The sequence below is a fragment of the Balaenoptera musculus genome, chromosome 1 (assembly GCF_009873245.2).
Source record: "Balaenoptera musculus isolate JJ_BM4_2016_0621 chromosome 1, mBalMus1.pri.v3, whole genome shotgun sequence".
Classification (NCBI taxonomy): Eukaryota; Metazoa; Chordata; class Mammalia; order Artiodactyla; family Balaenopteridae; genus Balaenoptera; species Balaenoptera musculus.
Window position 1 is genome coordinate 64,793,736 of NC_045785.1, and position 16,678 is coordinate 64,810,413.

General features: G+C 37.3%; 1 protein-coding gene across 1 annotated transcript in view; it reads right to left on the reverse strand.

Annotated features, from left to right (window-relative positions):
• Positions 1-16,678, reverse strand: part of ERICH3 (glutamate rich 3) — a 113,448-nt gene that overhangs the window by 51,980 nt on the left and 44,790 nt on the right. The window contains exons 6-7 of the mRNA XM_036859410.1: positions 13,801-13,896; positions 9,239-9,457 (exon numbers count right to left, since the gene is read on the reverse strand). Of these exons, the coding sequence (XP_036715305.1) occupies positions 9,239-9,457; positions 13,801-13,896 (315 nt within the window). The remainder of the gene's footprint in view (positions 1-9,238; positions 9,458-13,800; positions 13,897-16,678) is intronic.

Here is a 16,678-nt window from a genome sequence, read left to right on the forward strand (position 1 = left end):
ACCAGCAGCTTACGACTTTCCTTCTCGTTTCTTTTCAGGTTTGTCAGGCAAGTACAATCTGAGCTGACAAATTAACAGCAAGCCTACTGAGTGGTGAACCAGTCAGCCATTATATATTTGTAATATTTAGCATTCCATGGCTAGACTAAACTTTCACTGGCATCTCTTTATCCCTGCCCACACCTGTGTGAGAGGTGGATTTCAGAGATTGTATGGGTGTCAAAGTGCCTGTTCTTGTTGATAGTGTTGGGCAGCAACTCCTCTCCATCTACTCAGCCAAGCCCTGATGAACTCTGGACATCATAAGGTCCTACCTGGACCACTGCAATAAACCTCTAGTTAGTATGCTAGAATAAAAGAGCATAGCTTTGAGCTGTTCCAGGAAAGCTGGCAAGTATGGTTACCCTACTAATTGGTCCCCACACTTCTAGCCTGATGTCCTTCAAATTCTCCCTCCTCCTGGATATCAGAGTGATCTACTGTCACGTAATAGATCATGTAACTCTCCCGCTTACAGTCCTCCAATGATCCCCAATATCCATGGGATAAGGGCCAACATTCCTCAGACAGTAAAAAATGTCTTACATAGTCTCTAACTCCTACTATCTTTCAACTATTGCAATTTCTTGTGTTACATCTAAAGGTCCAGTAACTAAACTAATTGTAGTGGCCCAAATATGACCAACATGTTTTAATCTCGAGGCCTATATAACTGTATGAGTCACATGGCATTGAAACTATTTCCTTGTATTCCTCTCTAGTAGATAAGGACAGTATCTTAACGATCTTTAAGCCCCCAGTGTCTTGCCAGTGCTGACACCTAGTAAAGGCCTAATAAACATTGATCTGACTGGACACAGCCATGGAATAATTAGGGATTCCACATTCTGTCCTTTGCTGAGACAAAAGCGGGTTGACCTCACTCTAAATCAGAAGCTTTCTACGTTTATAGGAACTCAGTAGGTACCAGAACATGAAAACTGATTCGCGATGTCCTGTTAAACAAAACACCACCTTTGTTGATTAAGCCTTGATAAAAATTGATAAAAAGCCTGGTCATAAAGAGTGGCAGGCAGTCCCCATGCTGACTCTTATTTGGGTCTTAGGGAGACTGACTCAGCCAGAGGCACAGTGCTACAGTGTTCACATTCTAAAGGTTCAGGAAGCCTTTGGTTGTGATGGAAACCTGTCTTCACTATACTCATTTGGTTCTTTTTTTTTTTTTTTTTTTTAATTTATTTATTTATTTTTGGCTGCGTTGGGTCTTCTTTGCTGCACGGGCTTTCCCTAGTTGGGGTGAGCGGGGGCTACTCTTTGTTATGGTTCGCGGGCTTCTCATTGCGGTGGTTTCTCTTGTTGCGGAGCACGGGCTCTAGGCGCATGGGCTTCAGTAGCTGTGGCGCACGCGGGCTCAGGAGTTGTGGCGCACGCACTTTGTTGCTCCGCGGCATGTGGGATCTTCCCGGACCAGGGCTCGAACCCGTGTCCCCTGCCTTGGCAGGCGGATTCTTAACCACTGCGCCACCAGGGAAGCCCTACTCATTTGGTTCTACTCTTTCCCTTCTCTTTCACTCTGGTTTCAACTGGTTCTCTCCTTCTCCCTCCTTTGCTTTTACTATGCATACTTTTTTCACTTTACTCTTGCCTGTTTTTCTTACTACTGTGTAACCTATATCTCATGCTAATTCCTGACATGCCCCCAAACACCTCCAGCCTTCTAGAGGTATCTGAGCTCCGGATTTGGAGGATGCTGGGTTGACACGTGAGCCTTCCTTTCCTCATCTCCCTCAAAAGAATGAATTCATTAAGTCTGTTAAGACTACAAATTATCCAGATGGATTTTGCTTTTGGTGAGAAGGCCCCCAAATCGGACCCTCTTAGTAAAGTGGTCTGTCCTGATTCCCAGAAGCATTTTTGGTTCTTCCGTTCTTCTAGGGTTTTGTTCCACAATGCCAGCTGCAAAGATATTTTGATTGTTGAATTGACTTTTTATACTGTTTTTAAGTCCTTTTTAGTTATGTAGTTACCAAACTGCAATGCTAATTTTAAGCAAAAGCATTGTTTAAAGGAAAATGTTTGTCTAAAATAAATCAAGCCTACCATGAAATATGTTGAATTACCATATATTAAAATCGTGCTGATGTTTTCCTTTTTCATTCTCAAATCTTAGCCTACTGGTGAGAAACTAAGAGTAAAAAATACCAAGATAATGCACTGACTAGAAAGAAAAATTTTTAAATATTCCTTAAATTAAGTCAAACAAAAGAAATGTGCAATTTCTCCCAAAAAGCTAATATTTTTTAGACTTTATTTGTTGTTGGAGAAAAGGGATCTATATCTGAAAGGCATAATTGATATCCATAATATTTACCTAAGTGAAAAAGTGTAACTAAAAGCTTACTTTTTGCATGGAAAATAAAACAATACCCATTTATGAACACAGTACTAATAGACATTTGATTAAATGTAAATAAAATCAAATGCTTGCCCTCAACAAGCTTCATAATCTGGGAGTAGAAGTAAGAAATAATAAAGGTACATGAGTATTTATGCTAAGCAGAATATATTAAGGAACATAAGGAAAGTAACAAAGTCCTTTTGAAGGGAAGAAGTATTTCTATACTATGTATAGAAATACAGTGTAGAGCATAAAGTCTTTGAGAAGGGCAGGGAAAGATGGGTATGGAAACACATTCTTTTTATCTCCCATGCACTCACAGGCAATGCACAGAAAAAGATTTTCTGGCATAAAGTAATTTAAAAAATATATAGACTGGAATTGGGGAAGTGGTGGACCAACCAGTTGAGGGTATAGAAAGTAGTTCAGTTTGGCTCGGTTAGGAGCAGAGAGAAAACTGGAAAAGGGCCAAAACCTGAAAGCCCTTGAATGCTAGTATACTAAGCAGGTCCTTTTATTCTGATGTTTTGACATCTGGGTCCTTACTGACCCTGGGACACTATCTCACCCAAGACTAACCAGTTCCTAGAGACAGTAAATGACTTGCCTGGGAGAACATTTATCATGTGCACACTAACCAACTGAGAGCCCATATCCACCCTCCCCCAGCCTCTAACACTCTGGGTCAATATTTCCCTGCCCCAGCACCAGGTACCAGACAACTCAGGACAGCCCAACACCAGGGCCTGCCAAAATCATTCATACTATCCCATCCTATGCCTGCTTACCCTGCATTGCCCACTTCTTCCTCAGAAACCACAACAGAGGCTCTTTCCCACCTTTTCCTCCCATGCCTCTCCTGATAACCCTGGTGCTTCCCTGGGTGGCGCTGCATGGCCTGGTGTGATGGTTAATTTTATTTATCAACTTGGCTGAGCCACAGTGCCCAGATATGTGTCAAACAATGTTCTAGATGGAATCCTGACTAAAATAAACAGGCATGTCCCTTCCTCTTGAGAACTGTAAGGGACTAACTGTCTTTTTAAAGGCAAGTGTCTTCTGATCTACAGGTCTCAACACACCCGAATAATCATAAAACTGACATTTTAAAAGTCAGGCAGAAGAATAACTCGCTTTCATTAGGAAAGGGGAAGCTAGTGAAAGCTTTTAAGCAGGGGAGAAACATGTTGGGAGCTATTCTACAAAGTTTAATTTAACATCATTTTGTAGAATCTACTACTACTGAGATGGACTCTGCTTACTCTCTTCTCCCCCTCCTGCCTTTAACCCTCTGCTTCCTGATTCAATCTGCTAACTTCCTACTCACATTTCAGACATCTGTAATTGCACAGGGCTTATCTGGAGTCTAGGAAGTAGATAGGGGGCCTCAATCAGATATGGAGAAAGCCCCTGACTAGTTCATGCCTGGAGAAGCTCTTTGCTTTCTCTATCATAAAACATATAAAAACTTAAAACAAACTGTTTTATATTTTAATTGATAAGCATAATAATTAAGTAGGTTCTTATTTGAAAGCCTGTATTTTCACATATATAAACACTATTTATAGTACCATCCACATTTTCAGTAGGCTGTTGTGTGGAGTAGGTGACCAGCAGTCCTGAGCGGAAACACAGAAATCTGCAGATGGATGAGGTAAACCTCAGAGCAAAATCTAACTAGTCACATAGATTCTGTAAAAGCATTAAAAAACTCTGCAGGTATTATATCTCCAAATTATAAAGCAACAGGGCACAGAAGCAATGTGCTGGGCTGTGAGATCTACACCCTGTCATTTGGTTTCCTAGACTCCAGATAAGCCCTGTGCAATTACAGATGCCTGAAAGGTGAGTAGGAAGTTCATGGATCATGGCCTAGAGACACAGACCACAGAATCCAGGGACCCTGTTCTATGCATTCACAGAGGAACAGGTGGCCACCAGCAAGCCATATTTCTTTACCTCTTTCATTTACCTCTTTCTTTCCTTTTAAGAGCATTTGAAGGATGCTTTGGGACGGTAGTCATGAAATGAAAGAATGAATTTAATGTGTAAATTAATCATGAGAGCCATCTCTCCTTAAATGAATCTTTTCTAGATCAAAATAAAATAAATCTAAATACTAAAGTAAAAGTGCACGATTGGCATGAATGAGATGTTCAGTATCATCGGTCATTAGAGAAATACAAATTTGAAACACAGTAAGATACAACTTACCCACTAGGACAGCTAGAATCAAAAGACAGTAACAAGTATTGCTGAGGATGTGGAGAAATTTGAAACCTCATACATTGTTGATGAAAATGTAAAATGGTGTGGTCACTTGGGAAAACAGTTTGGCAGTGCATCAGAAAGTAAAACGTAGAATGACTATATGACCCAGCAATTCCACTCCTAGGTATACATCCAAAGAAATGAAAACATATGTCCATGCAAAAACTTGCAGGCAAATGCTCATAGCAGCATTATTCGTAGCCAAAAAGTGGAAACAACCCAAATGCCCATCAACTGACAATGAGATAAACAAAATGTGGTACAACCATATGGTGGAATATTATTCAGCCACAAACAGAAAGTACTGATACAACCTGCAACACAGATGAACTTTCAAAACATTATGCTGAGTAAAAGAAGCCTGACACAAAAGAATATTTATTGTATGATTCCATTCATATGAAATATCCATAAGCAAATCAATAGAGACAGAAAGTAGAATAGTAGTTGCTAAGGGGTAGGGAAAGGAAGATTAGAGAATGACTGCTTATGGATATGGGTTTTTTTTTCTGGAGTGATGAAAAAGTTCTGAAATTAGATGGTGCTTATGGTTGCCTAACTTCTGAATATAGTAAAACCATGAACTGTACACTGTAAAAACAAAAAGTACACGATTTACCCCACTGTGCCAATTTTATTCTAAACCCCAGGACCTAGGAGCTAGTGACAGATCCAAGAGACATCTAGAAAGCTACTGAAGCCATGTGGAAGGTGACCACATTTTGAATACAAAGACAAGTGTCAAGGTCTAAGCCTATGGTGATGGCCAGGTTTAGGGGTGAAGATGAAAGAGGCACAGAGGAGCAAGATGAGAGGTCAAAGGAGAGAACAAAGAACCGTGAAAGTAGAGTGCCATGGAGGCAAGAGAGGGAAGCTTTGAGGAAAAGACAATAACAGCATAAAATGCTATTATTAAAGACAAATCATGGTAAGTAGAAAATACAAACTAAGATGGTAGAAGTAAATCTAAATATACCACTAAATAAAATAAATGTCATTAGACTAAACTCACTTATTAAAGGAACAGAGATTCTCGGGTTGAAATAAACACAAAGCACACATATGCTGCATAAACACATTTAAAGCCTAAAGCTTTAAAGACATTGAAAAACTGAAAGTAAAAGAAATATATATGTATAAATATATATTTATATTTATGTATATATATATACATATATGTATTATCTAAAGAAAATAAGGAGAAATACTATTAGACAAAATAGATTTTAAGGCCAAAAGTAATAAGTGATAAAGAGGATCATTTTTTAACAATAAAGAATATCCTCACCAGTAAGGTAAAGTATCCTAAATCTGAGAGCATATAACCAGGTATTCTCAACACTTACAAAGCAGAACTTGACAAATTACAAGAAGAAACTGACAAATCCACAACTACAGAGAATGAATTATCACTAGAACTCAGGAACTAAGAGACCAAGCAGATAAAAAAGAATGGTAAGGATGTAAAAATATGAATGACATAGTTGGACATTTCTTACCTATTGAACATTTATAGAACTCTGTTCCCAACAATTAAAGAATCACATTTTTTACAACGACTGAACATATCTTAGCCCACAAAGCAAGTCTCCACAAGTACCAAAGAATCAAAATCATGCAGAACAAGAATAAGATGCTTTCTAAATTACATTCAGTGAACTAAAAGGAGTTCTAGGATTTAAAATATGGCAGGAAAAGAAAAATGTCAATAGCTCACAGATATAGAGAAGAGATTTGTGGTTGCCAAGGGGAAGGGGGTCGGGGAGGGAAGGATTGGAAGTTTGGGATTAGCAGATGCGAACTATTATATATAGCATGGATAAACAACAAGGTCCTACTGTATAGCACAGGGAACTATATTCAGTATCCTGTGATAAACCATAATGGAAAAGAATATGAAAAAGAATATATATATGTATAACTGAGTCACTTTGTTGTACAGCAGAAATTAAATAGAACACTGTAAATCAACTATATTTCAATAAAATTTTAAAAAAGAAAAAAGAAAAATTTAAATGGAATGTGTGGAAGATAAAATTGAAGAAATCTCCCAGCAAGTAGAGCAAAAAGGCAAAGAAGTAGAAAATAGGAGGGAAAAGCTAAGAATATTAGAGCATCAGTCTAGTAGTCCCAACATTCTCAAAATAAGGATTCCAAAAAGAGAGAACAGAAGTTAAAAAAAAAAAAAAAAAAAAAAAGACCAAGTCAGACTGAAGCCTTGTGAACTCAAGAGCCAGACATGCCAAGGTCTGTCAGAGCCAGGATGCCTGCTGACACCTGCTGTGTTTCTAATCTGAAATAGAATGCTCAGGGGAAGTCAGCTCAGATGCTTATATCCGTGCTTCACTTGTCATGACCACAGGGTGGAGAAGTTGCTGCTCTCTCCTCTGTGTCCAGCTACGGAAGCCCATTTGCCTGACCATATTCCTCCTGGACGTCGAGTATCTGACCCACACGAGGACCTCATTAGATGCCCTGACTCTGGTGAGCCCCATTTTTCTAGGACACACTCATGACCTGACCTCTCTCACTTCCCCACAAGGGGCTCTTAAAACTGTCAAGGAAACAAACCTAGATGGTGACCCAAAGACTCTATTCAGCTTATTTTCTCCTAGATATATTATCCTTTCATTGCAATGCTAGGTTTGAGCTTATTTTTGAAGTTTTATGCATATAAGTAATAGAACTCCAAAGAAAAGCAGGGACTCAGTTAATACATTTGTCAGAATAGTGGTTGCTCTGGGAAGTAGAAGAGGATGTGACAGGGCAGGAAACGGGGTTTATCGTACGACAAAAGTGTTCTACCTTGTTGGGAAGTAATGGTATACACACAGGTGTTCGATTGTTGTTTAACTTGAACATATAGATTTTACATATTCTTATGGTTTATATGAGATTTAAACATTTTTTATAAAGTATGACCAGGTAGAATTCGTCCCAGTAATATATTTTAGCATCAGAAAATCAAATGCTGCCACCAAATGAGGATGATGAGGGAGTCAACATTTTTGCAAGCGGGGGCCACAGCCTTCAAGAGAGCATGCTTGTTGGCCTGGTAGAGACCAGTGCCAGCATTCAAAGAATTCAAAGTAAGTTTTAGTGGATGTGGTAGATTCTATCATTGCCCCAGATATTCACTGCGCCTCTCTATGAGAGGATGATACTTCCACTCCATTGCTGTCAGGCTTTGGTAATGGAATTCAAGTGTAAGTGACATGTGTCACTTCTGAATGGAACCTTCAGAGCATTCCATGGCTCTGCTGTCCACAAGGCCAAATACCCCAGGACAGGGACTACTCATCCAGTCTGGGTCCCAGGATTGCCACTGACCAGCAACAGACAATAATGAGAAAAAGAAATTAAATGTAAGCTGAGTTGCCAGGGGTTGCTTGTTAGACTGAGCTACAGTAAACTACTCTTCAGAGAACTTTGCAGTGGGAAAGGAGAAAACAGAAGTCTCAGGCTACAGAATGTGAGGAAAGGACTTGGTTACTCTGTGCAAGGCCTGGGTATGTTGAGAGACAGAGATGAATACTAGAGGAAGGAATAAAAATCCAAATAGGAGAGGAGAATGACAGACAGTGCAAAGTGCCATGGCAGTGGAAAAGGATAAGATCAAGGAACAGGGCGGAGGGTGGGCCTCGGAGATGAGGGGTACGAGGCTCTCTCAGAGACCGTAACAAAGAAAGAGAATTAGTGAAAGGTGGATTGAAAGGAGGAAATTTGAGCAAGTACAAGGAAGATAGTCCCAACTTTTAGAGGTTATTGGTGAGGCAAGTTATTGGTGAGGAAAGCTGCTGGGAGGGAGATGTGGACAAGGGGTAAACAGAGCACTTGAACGAGGTTGGTTTTGGAAAGCCAACATGCCTCAACATGCAATGTTGGCACTTTGCTCCCTGATTCTCCATCAGTGAAATGTTGACCCAGCCATCTGCTAATAACCACAAAAGTTATGTATAATTGCTATTAGTTGTATACTTACACTCTAAAAATTAAGAGATCTTTTGCCTTAATACTAGCCTGTATCTGTATAACATATAACTGGCCTTAGGACTATTTTCTTTATCAGTATTTTAAGAAATGATTACAACAAGCTACAATATATTTTAAGAATACTGAAAGGAAAATATTTATAAATATTATACAGTAATTTGCCAAAATTATTAAAAGTGTTAATAATTATTTTATATGGTACACTGTGTTTTTTGATATATTTAAGTCCCTGAATAGACACAAATTAAATGTAAAAATACTTCCTGACATGTGATTGAATGAGCAAATTAAAGGAAATAAATGATTTGGAAATGGGTATAATACAAACTAAATTGGAATACAAGATTTACTTGATATTTTTCTCAATTATGCTAAATTACTCAACTGAACTACTCAACTATTTGGTTTCAGATTCATTCAAGCTTACAATTACTACATTTATAAAATTATTATATGTCTTTATGCAAGTCATTTTGCATTCGATTTCCCTAGATTCTCTTAGATTTCATCTAGAAATCTAATAGTGCAATGTAATCGGTGCTAAATTAATGAAAGAAAATTTGATTCTATAATCACCCTGGTAAAGAGAGGTTCTAAGCCATTTGGAGCAGTGGTTGGACGAACTCTTCTCCTTCTCCATGTTTCAGGTCTATTTTCCCTTGTGATTTTTCCATTAGGGGGAGGAAGTGGAGGAGGAATAGGCACCATGCAACGGTTAATCTTCGGAAATTGATATCGATTCATTCCCTGTGAATTGTCCATGGAGTTCCTGAACTTCATCGTTGCCTTCTTGCCCTGTAATCACATTTCATGACATAAGAACAAGTGAAATAGAAGTGGTGACCCAACATAACCCAAAATTAAAGACAAGACTGTCTGATTGACATTGCATGCAAACACAACTGATATCAATAGGCAAACTTAAAACACTTCAATCTGTTGAAAAATGGTATTTTGTAGTACCCATAGCAAATTAAATTTTCATGGATTTCTAACCTTATTTAAGTATATTTTTTAAACCAAACATACAGTGATGGCATTTTTATAGTATTTTGGGGATTTTCCCTCAACAATCCATTAAATCTATGGGGACCCAGTACAATTAAACAATTTAAAATCAAGAAGTTCGAAGTGTTATACTTTGAGATAGGATTGGATAGTTCACTTAACGATAGGGTATTTGCACTTTTTTTACACTGATTTCACCCACCCAGGTGTTATAACATTCCTTGATAATATGGTTTAAAGGAACCAAAACCCCAGAATCTGACCCAAAGTCTCTATTCAGCTTATTTTCTCCTAGAAATTCAACTTGTGGGAATAAATTTCACCCACATAACTACACAAGTACACTTATGTAAATGTGCATAAGGATACACACATACACACACACACATGCACACACACATATGTCTAAAAAATTTAGTTGATCAGTTTGGGATTGACATGCCTGTGCTGCTATATTTAAAATAAAATGCCTTTCCATGAAAAAAAGAAAAGAAATAGAAAAAAAAATTTAGTTGAACCACCAAGTCCATCAGTAGGAGGATATTTAACTAAATTTTGCTTTGTTCTGATAATAGATTCTCATCAGGCTTTAAAAAGAATAGTGTTAATCTATTTGTCCAGAGTCCTGACATAAAAAGGTCCATGCAGTGTGATCATACATTTCTTTTAAATAATTTATATGTGGATTTTGATAAAATCAGGGATGACTGGAAGACTCTGAACACAGGGTTGCCTTTGTGGATTTGAATTATTGTGGGGTGGTGAGGGCATATAAGTTTAGTCAACATGTATTACCTTAATGATTAAAAGCACCTAATGTATAAACAAAAACTTTATGTTTCAGGTATATTTGAGCCTCTGAACTTTCACATATTGATAATTTTTGTATATCTGAGGTAGTTTCCCAAACTTTAAAGTATCTTTACTCATTTTTATCCGTTTTATACCAATTTATTTGGTATTGTTTTAAATTCATTTTCTGCCAATTTATTCTTTATTTTGAGATGCTTAAATTGTGAAAAGTTATTTTTACGAAAGGGAAGTCATTCCCCAAACATTCTCATTGCTGAATAAACAAAAGCAGGTTAAATAAAGGCATGTATATGCCATATTTTGACTGAAAACAACATTTATGTGAACAGAAAGGGATTTAAATAGATATTCACCAAGGGGTTTAGTGTTAGAGTGCTTGATGTTGCAGGTATTATTTATGCTCTCATTTTTCTTTTCTTACATTTTCCAATTTTTCTGTGATGGTGTGCATTGACATTGTAATAACAAATATAAATTAAAGAAGTGAAAACAAGATAATAAAACAATAAAATCAATGAATCCAGAACTTTTTGGGCCTGGGGGTTATCTTTTAATTTCTAAGTAGTTATCAATCAATGGCATACCTTATTTGGAAATGGTTTAGTAAATTAAAAAAATTAACCTTCTGCTCCTTACCTTGCTTTTTTTTAGCCCAAAGCATCTTGGACATCTTCCCATGCCAGTATAAATAATTTACCTTATTTTTTAATATACTTTAATATGCCATAACATTTTTAAACAATACATTCTTAGGTGTCTTCCAAATGTTCACTATTGCAAATATTACAATACTAAATATTCCTGAATCTGTTTCTTTCCACATGCATGTGTGTTCCTAGGATAAATTCCAATATGCTAAAATGCATGAGCATGTTCATTTAAAATGTTGATATTCCCATATTGCCTTCACAAATAGTTGTACCAATTTCTACTCCTATCAACAGTGTATAAGAAACTCTCATTCTAAGGATAATCATTTTCAATCACACCATTAATTTTACTCAGTAGCATCTCAGCCAGTCAGTTTTGACCAAATTGCTTTTGCCTAAATCAAAGCTCCTCACCCCTGATACTTAGAAAATTCAACCTGCTTAAGTCTATTGCACCTTCAAACAATTCCCCCATGCATATCTTTTACTCTTTTAGTGGGTGCTTACTACATACTCAGCAATCATGCAGACTATTATTCTTTAGGAATTTCTTGTCTGATTTTATATTAAGTAATTTTCATCATCAGTGCCATTGAAAGAATTGCATGTCTTTCCTGGCAGTATATTTTGCCTATGTACATCACAGTATAAGTTCCAAAAAGTCAGAGAATTTTGTCTGCTTTGATAGTTGATATATCACCAATGCCTAGAGCAGGACCCAGTCCATAGTAAGTGTCCAATAAATTCCACTGGATGAAAAATGTAAGTTTAGCTAGTTGAAATTAACATGGAATTGATCTCAATCTTGTCGGCATAAAAGACCCTGTGCAGATTTAATTAATAAATCTACCCAGTGGCTCAGAGCAGATTTGGAAAATCACCTAAAAGAAAAATCGTTCGCTAGTCAGAAAAAATTAAATATTACCTGATGGATAGTGTTCACATATCTAACATAAAGATGGGTCCGATCAAGTAGAGTTAATAGATATAGGAACTTAGAAAAGAATATAATCACCTTGGCAAACGTGGAAAGTGCCCATCTGAGTACTAACTGAGGGACAGGAAATTCCACCCATTGGACTTTGAATATTTCTGGTCCTAAAGGCAAAGTTATCCCTGGAAGATACAGAGGGCTTTAGCCAAAGACCTTCGAGCTTTCTGGTACCTTTGGCAAGCCCATTCCTAAGAGGAGACAGGTGCATCAAGCTAAGATGACCTGATGCCATTAACATTCCATTCTACCATATTCCCTCATTCTGATTCCATACTCACCAGGCAACCTTCTCATTGTGATCTGGCTTCCCATGTAGGTCTGCCTATAAGGGGAAAATGTACTGCTCCTACAAGCTTTGATTTAATTGTTATCTGGTGAATTAATGGTCCCTAATTATGATTTGATTCCCTATTTTGATTTACTATAGTGAGAAAAAATGGGCTTGTCATGTGTTATTTTAGTTAGCTTGAGACAATCTCTCAGGATCTGACTATTCCTGGACACTAGCTTGAAATGGGAAATCTCTGGACATTTAAAGTGGAGACCAGATCCAAGAAAGTGTCAACCTAATTGGCTTATGACCCAATAAGTTCCTGCCTAGCTCTAAGCAGTCGTCCTAGACAAAATGCCACCACTTTTGGTATAATTTCTCCTTCTTTCCAAGAAACTACTATTAAATTAACTAAAGTAGGGTTTGTGAAAAATGCTTCACAAGCTGAAAAGCATATTAAATGGATTTAAATATTATTTATCATTTTAGGGTTATGTTTATACTTTTAATGTGAAAAACAATAATTTATCTGTCTGAATTAATTTCTTAGTGTCAAGGTCGTCTGTCAGCTTTAGATAAAAATATCTTAATTTCATATGTCATATGTTTCCTAATAATTAATGGAGCTAAATTCACCCATTTGAGCATAATTACAATTGTACTCATAACACAGATTCTATCTTAAGCTGGCAAATGTTTCTTCTTGCTCTTAAAAATACAAACAATACCTTCCCTAATTACTAAATGTCCCAATTATCCTTCCCTTTTAAGTAACTCATATTTTATGGCTATCATACCTCCTTCCTGTGCTCTGTTAAAATAAGTGAAAATTACCTGAGATATAACCTTGAAAAGGAAGCATAGTCAAGCTTCTGTGTGTGATTAATTCAGGATTTTTTTAAAGATGGACATTCTTTTCCTTCTATATCCAACCTTCTCCAGAGTCAAACTTGAAGCAATTTCATACACTGATGGTAAAGTAAGTCGGCATGCAAATGCAAACCTATTCTTGGAAAGTTTCATTTTCTAGGTTTCATGCATTTAAAATTTGGAAGCAGTCAAAACTTGGTCTATTCTGATAGAAGTCATATCTAGCTATAAAAAGTTCCTCTTTGTTTTTCACACAACCTTTCAAATTCATGAGAGATCATCTTAAATTATTACAAATCTATTCCTTACTCTTTTGCCCAATAACACAGAAATTATAGGCCTTCCAATTAAAGTAAGAAATAATTAAACAGACGTACATGGCAAGTGCTTAATAAGTGCAAAATATATATTTCACTAAATAGATTAATTGAATCTAGCATCTTAAAGACTGTGAAGAAAAAGCATTTACCCCAATGGGAAATGGAGCTTCATTTTCCAGCAATGAGGTTTTTGATCTGGACCCCGAAGTTACCTTTGGAGCAGTTCCTACTGCAGGATTACTGGGTAGAGGTTGTAATCGAATTGGAGGCTGCATATTTCCTGGGGCAGTGTATGGTCGAGGGGCTGTCTAGACAATTAGGGGAAAAAATTCCATTTAAATTAGTATCTTGACATGTCTCCAGGACCAATTAATAGCTCAACAAATTGCCTAGACTAATTAATGGTGCCTTTTTACTGAACAGATTAACCTTTAATTATGTCCTTCCATTATACATATTCTTATGACCCAACGTATTTGTTAAAACATATGGTGTGGCAGTCCTCTACATACCTAACTGCCGCAATTGTAGAGTATTTTGGATAAAGAAGATGTTCCCTGTTAGGTTCCTGTATTTTATTCACACTGTGAACTCGCTTACAATACCTAATTGATGCTGTAAGTTGAATGGCTTTGCTCAATTAAATGTTAAGTTGAATAATGTTCCTAATTTAGAGATCTAAGGGCCTATGATTAAAATGAACTCATTCCTGTTTAAATGTTTTCAACATCAACTCTAGTACGAGTCCTTTAGGTCTTAAGATTGGTGCTGAAGTGAAAGCATACAATACGATTCAAAAAGAGGGAAGGCAAATACTTACTTCTAATGCATTACCATTTATTCAACCTCTTCCTTGAAATACTAGGAAAACAAAACTGAAAAATTGTAACTGGCAACTTTGGAAAACACTGTCAAAATGGAGATGTTTTCCAGGCTGGATAGTTTCCATTTGCCCCTCTTCTCTGTCTTCTCTGTTCTGCTCTGGCTGCTGGGAGTTATTTCTTTATGGACTACATCAACTAACCTCAGGATTCCAGTTGGATTTGGCCAACGAAAGACGCTGGCAGGAGATCAAAAGACAGGAGGGAAGGAGACTGGGGTCTTAATGCTCCTGGACCCTTCCCAACCAGGGTTATGATGGGCCAGCTGGGTCCCTCCAACAAAGTCCACAGCTCCTATCAGGAAGTCCTCTCCCAGAACCTGCCAGCTGGTTCTGGTATCCAAGTCCTCTCTTTCCCCCTAGGCCTATGTGGTGTGGTTCCCCACTGTATTCACGCCAGCATGCTTTACATACCCAGTTGGTTTTCCTTAACCCCACTTGCATCTTTCTAGTTTCTTTATTAAACCCTTCCTAATTACCCTATTTGTGTGAGCCATCTGTTTCCTGCTGAGACCCTGACTGATGCATTTTCTAATCAAGAATGTACTACAGAGAAAACCGAAAGTGCCAGTTCAGAGCATTAGATGTGTCTTTTGGAGCACTGACAGAACATTGTAACTTTAGCATAAAGATCAGCAATGTTTCAAAAATGGAAAAAACAAGATGTTTGGCCCAGTTGTTCTATTACAATAAAACAGTAGAAAACCTGTTAAGAATAATACATGCAAATTTGGGTAAGAGAGTGTGAGAACAACAGTATATAAATGATTAATGAATAAGGCTTATTACATTGACTCACGGTGTAATGGTGACAACAAATATTCAACTCTGGCAAAGTGTTGTATAAATATATAAAAAATGGTGATAGGGCAGCTCCCACCAACCAAAAGTTGGTCTTAGCGCCATCTTGACAAGCATGTTATATGTTGCCAAAACTCTGATTTTGTTACATCAACACTTATTGAATTCCAACTCTAGTCACTGTGAGATGACAAAGTAAGTTTTAAGTAAGTTTTAACATCTAAACAGCAACACAAGACAATTAGTGTCAAATGAACCACACAAATACTGCCAAAGAGACAATAACAACAAAATACCTGAAAACTAATAGAACTTAGGACTAAAAGTTATTTGGAATAAGCCAATGAGACTAGTAAAAATTAAAGTTTCACAGAAGTAATTACATTTTATCCAAATGAATGAGCAAAAGAAGAAAATGATAAGGAGAAAAGAGGAATGGTAAATTTGAACATCCAAGTAAGAAGAGCCAGTTGTGAGCCAGACATGGGAAGGGGAGCAAAGAGAATATTCCCCAATATCTGTTTTCCTTTCTTCATGTAATAGAATATTTATTAGGGAACATGGCTATCACAAATAAAGACTGTATTTCCCAGTGTCTCTTGAAACTCCATATAGATGTATGTCTCAGTTTGGGCCAGTAAGATGTGAGCAGAAGTGCTATATGAAACTTCCAGATCATGCCCTTAGAAAGAAGAAATGCATCTTCACTTTCCCCTTATCCCCTTCGCTCTGGCTGAAAGAGCCACACGGTGATATATATACCATCTTGGTATGCGTGGATGAAGGCAACACACTAAATTTGGCAGATCAACGACACAAAAGGAGTCTGAGCTTTTGATGCCTCATAGAGTAGAGATGGTGCAGGAGCTGAGACTCATGCGTGTGTGTTGAGGCGGGGAGCGCATCCTTATGTTAAAGTCGTTATTTTGGTCTCCGCATACAAACCTAGACAAGAAGCCAAGTGGACTGACTAGAGCAGCGTTTGGTTTAAAGAAAAAAGACATAAGCCTCTATGAGCCAAAAGGTGAAAGGTCTTAAAACCTACAAAGAGAAATCAGACTAGAAGTTTTCTGAACAAAGGGATCAGATCATCCAAACAAATCTCTGTAAAACAAATATGCCTTAAAACCCACTCCTGTCAAAAAAAAATCCAACTGAACACAAAAACACTGAATGTAGGACTTGGAAAGCAGGTTACTCTAAACTAGAACATGATCTATTGGCTGCTGTGTGCTAAATGTTACTTCCCCACATTTGCATTCAGTTAGATGAATGTGGCAGTCAAATGTTTAACCGATTACATGTATCTCTAAAAACAAATCTGCGCCATTCAACTAACAGCTGTGAACTACAAACTGTTGTAGTTCACATCAGGAGCCACCTTAAATTTGCTATATTTTAAACTGTTT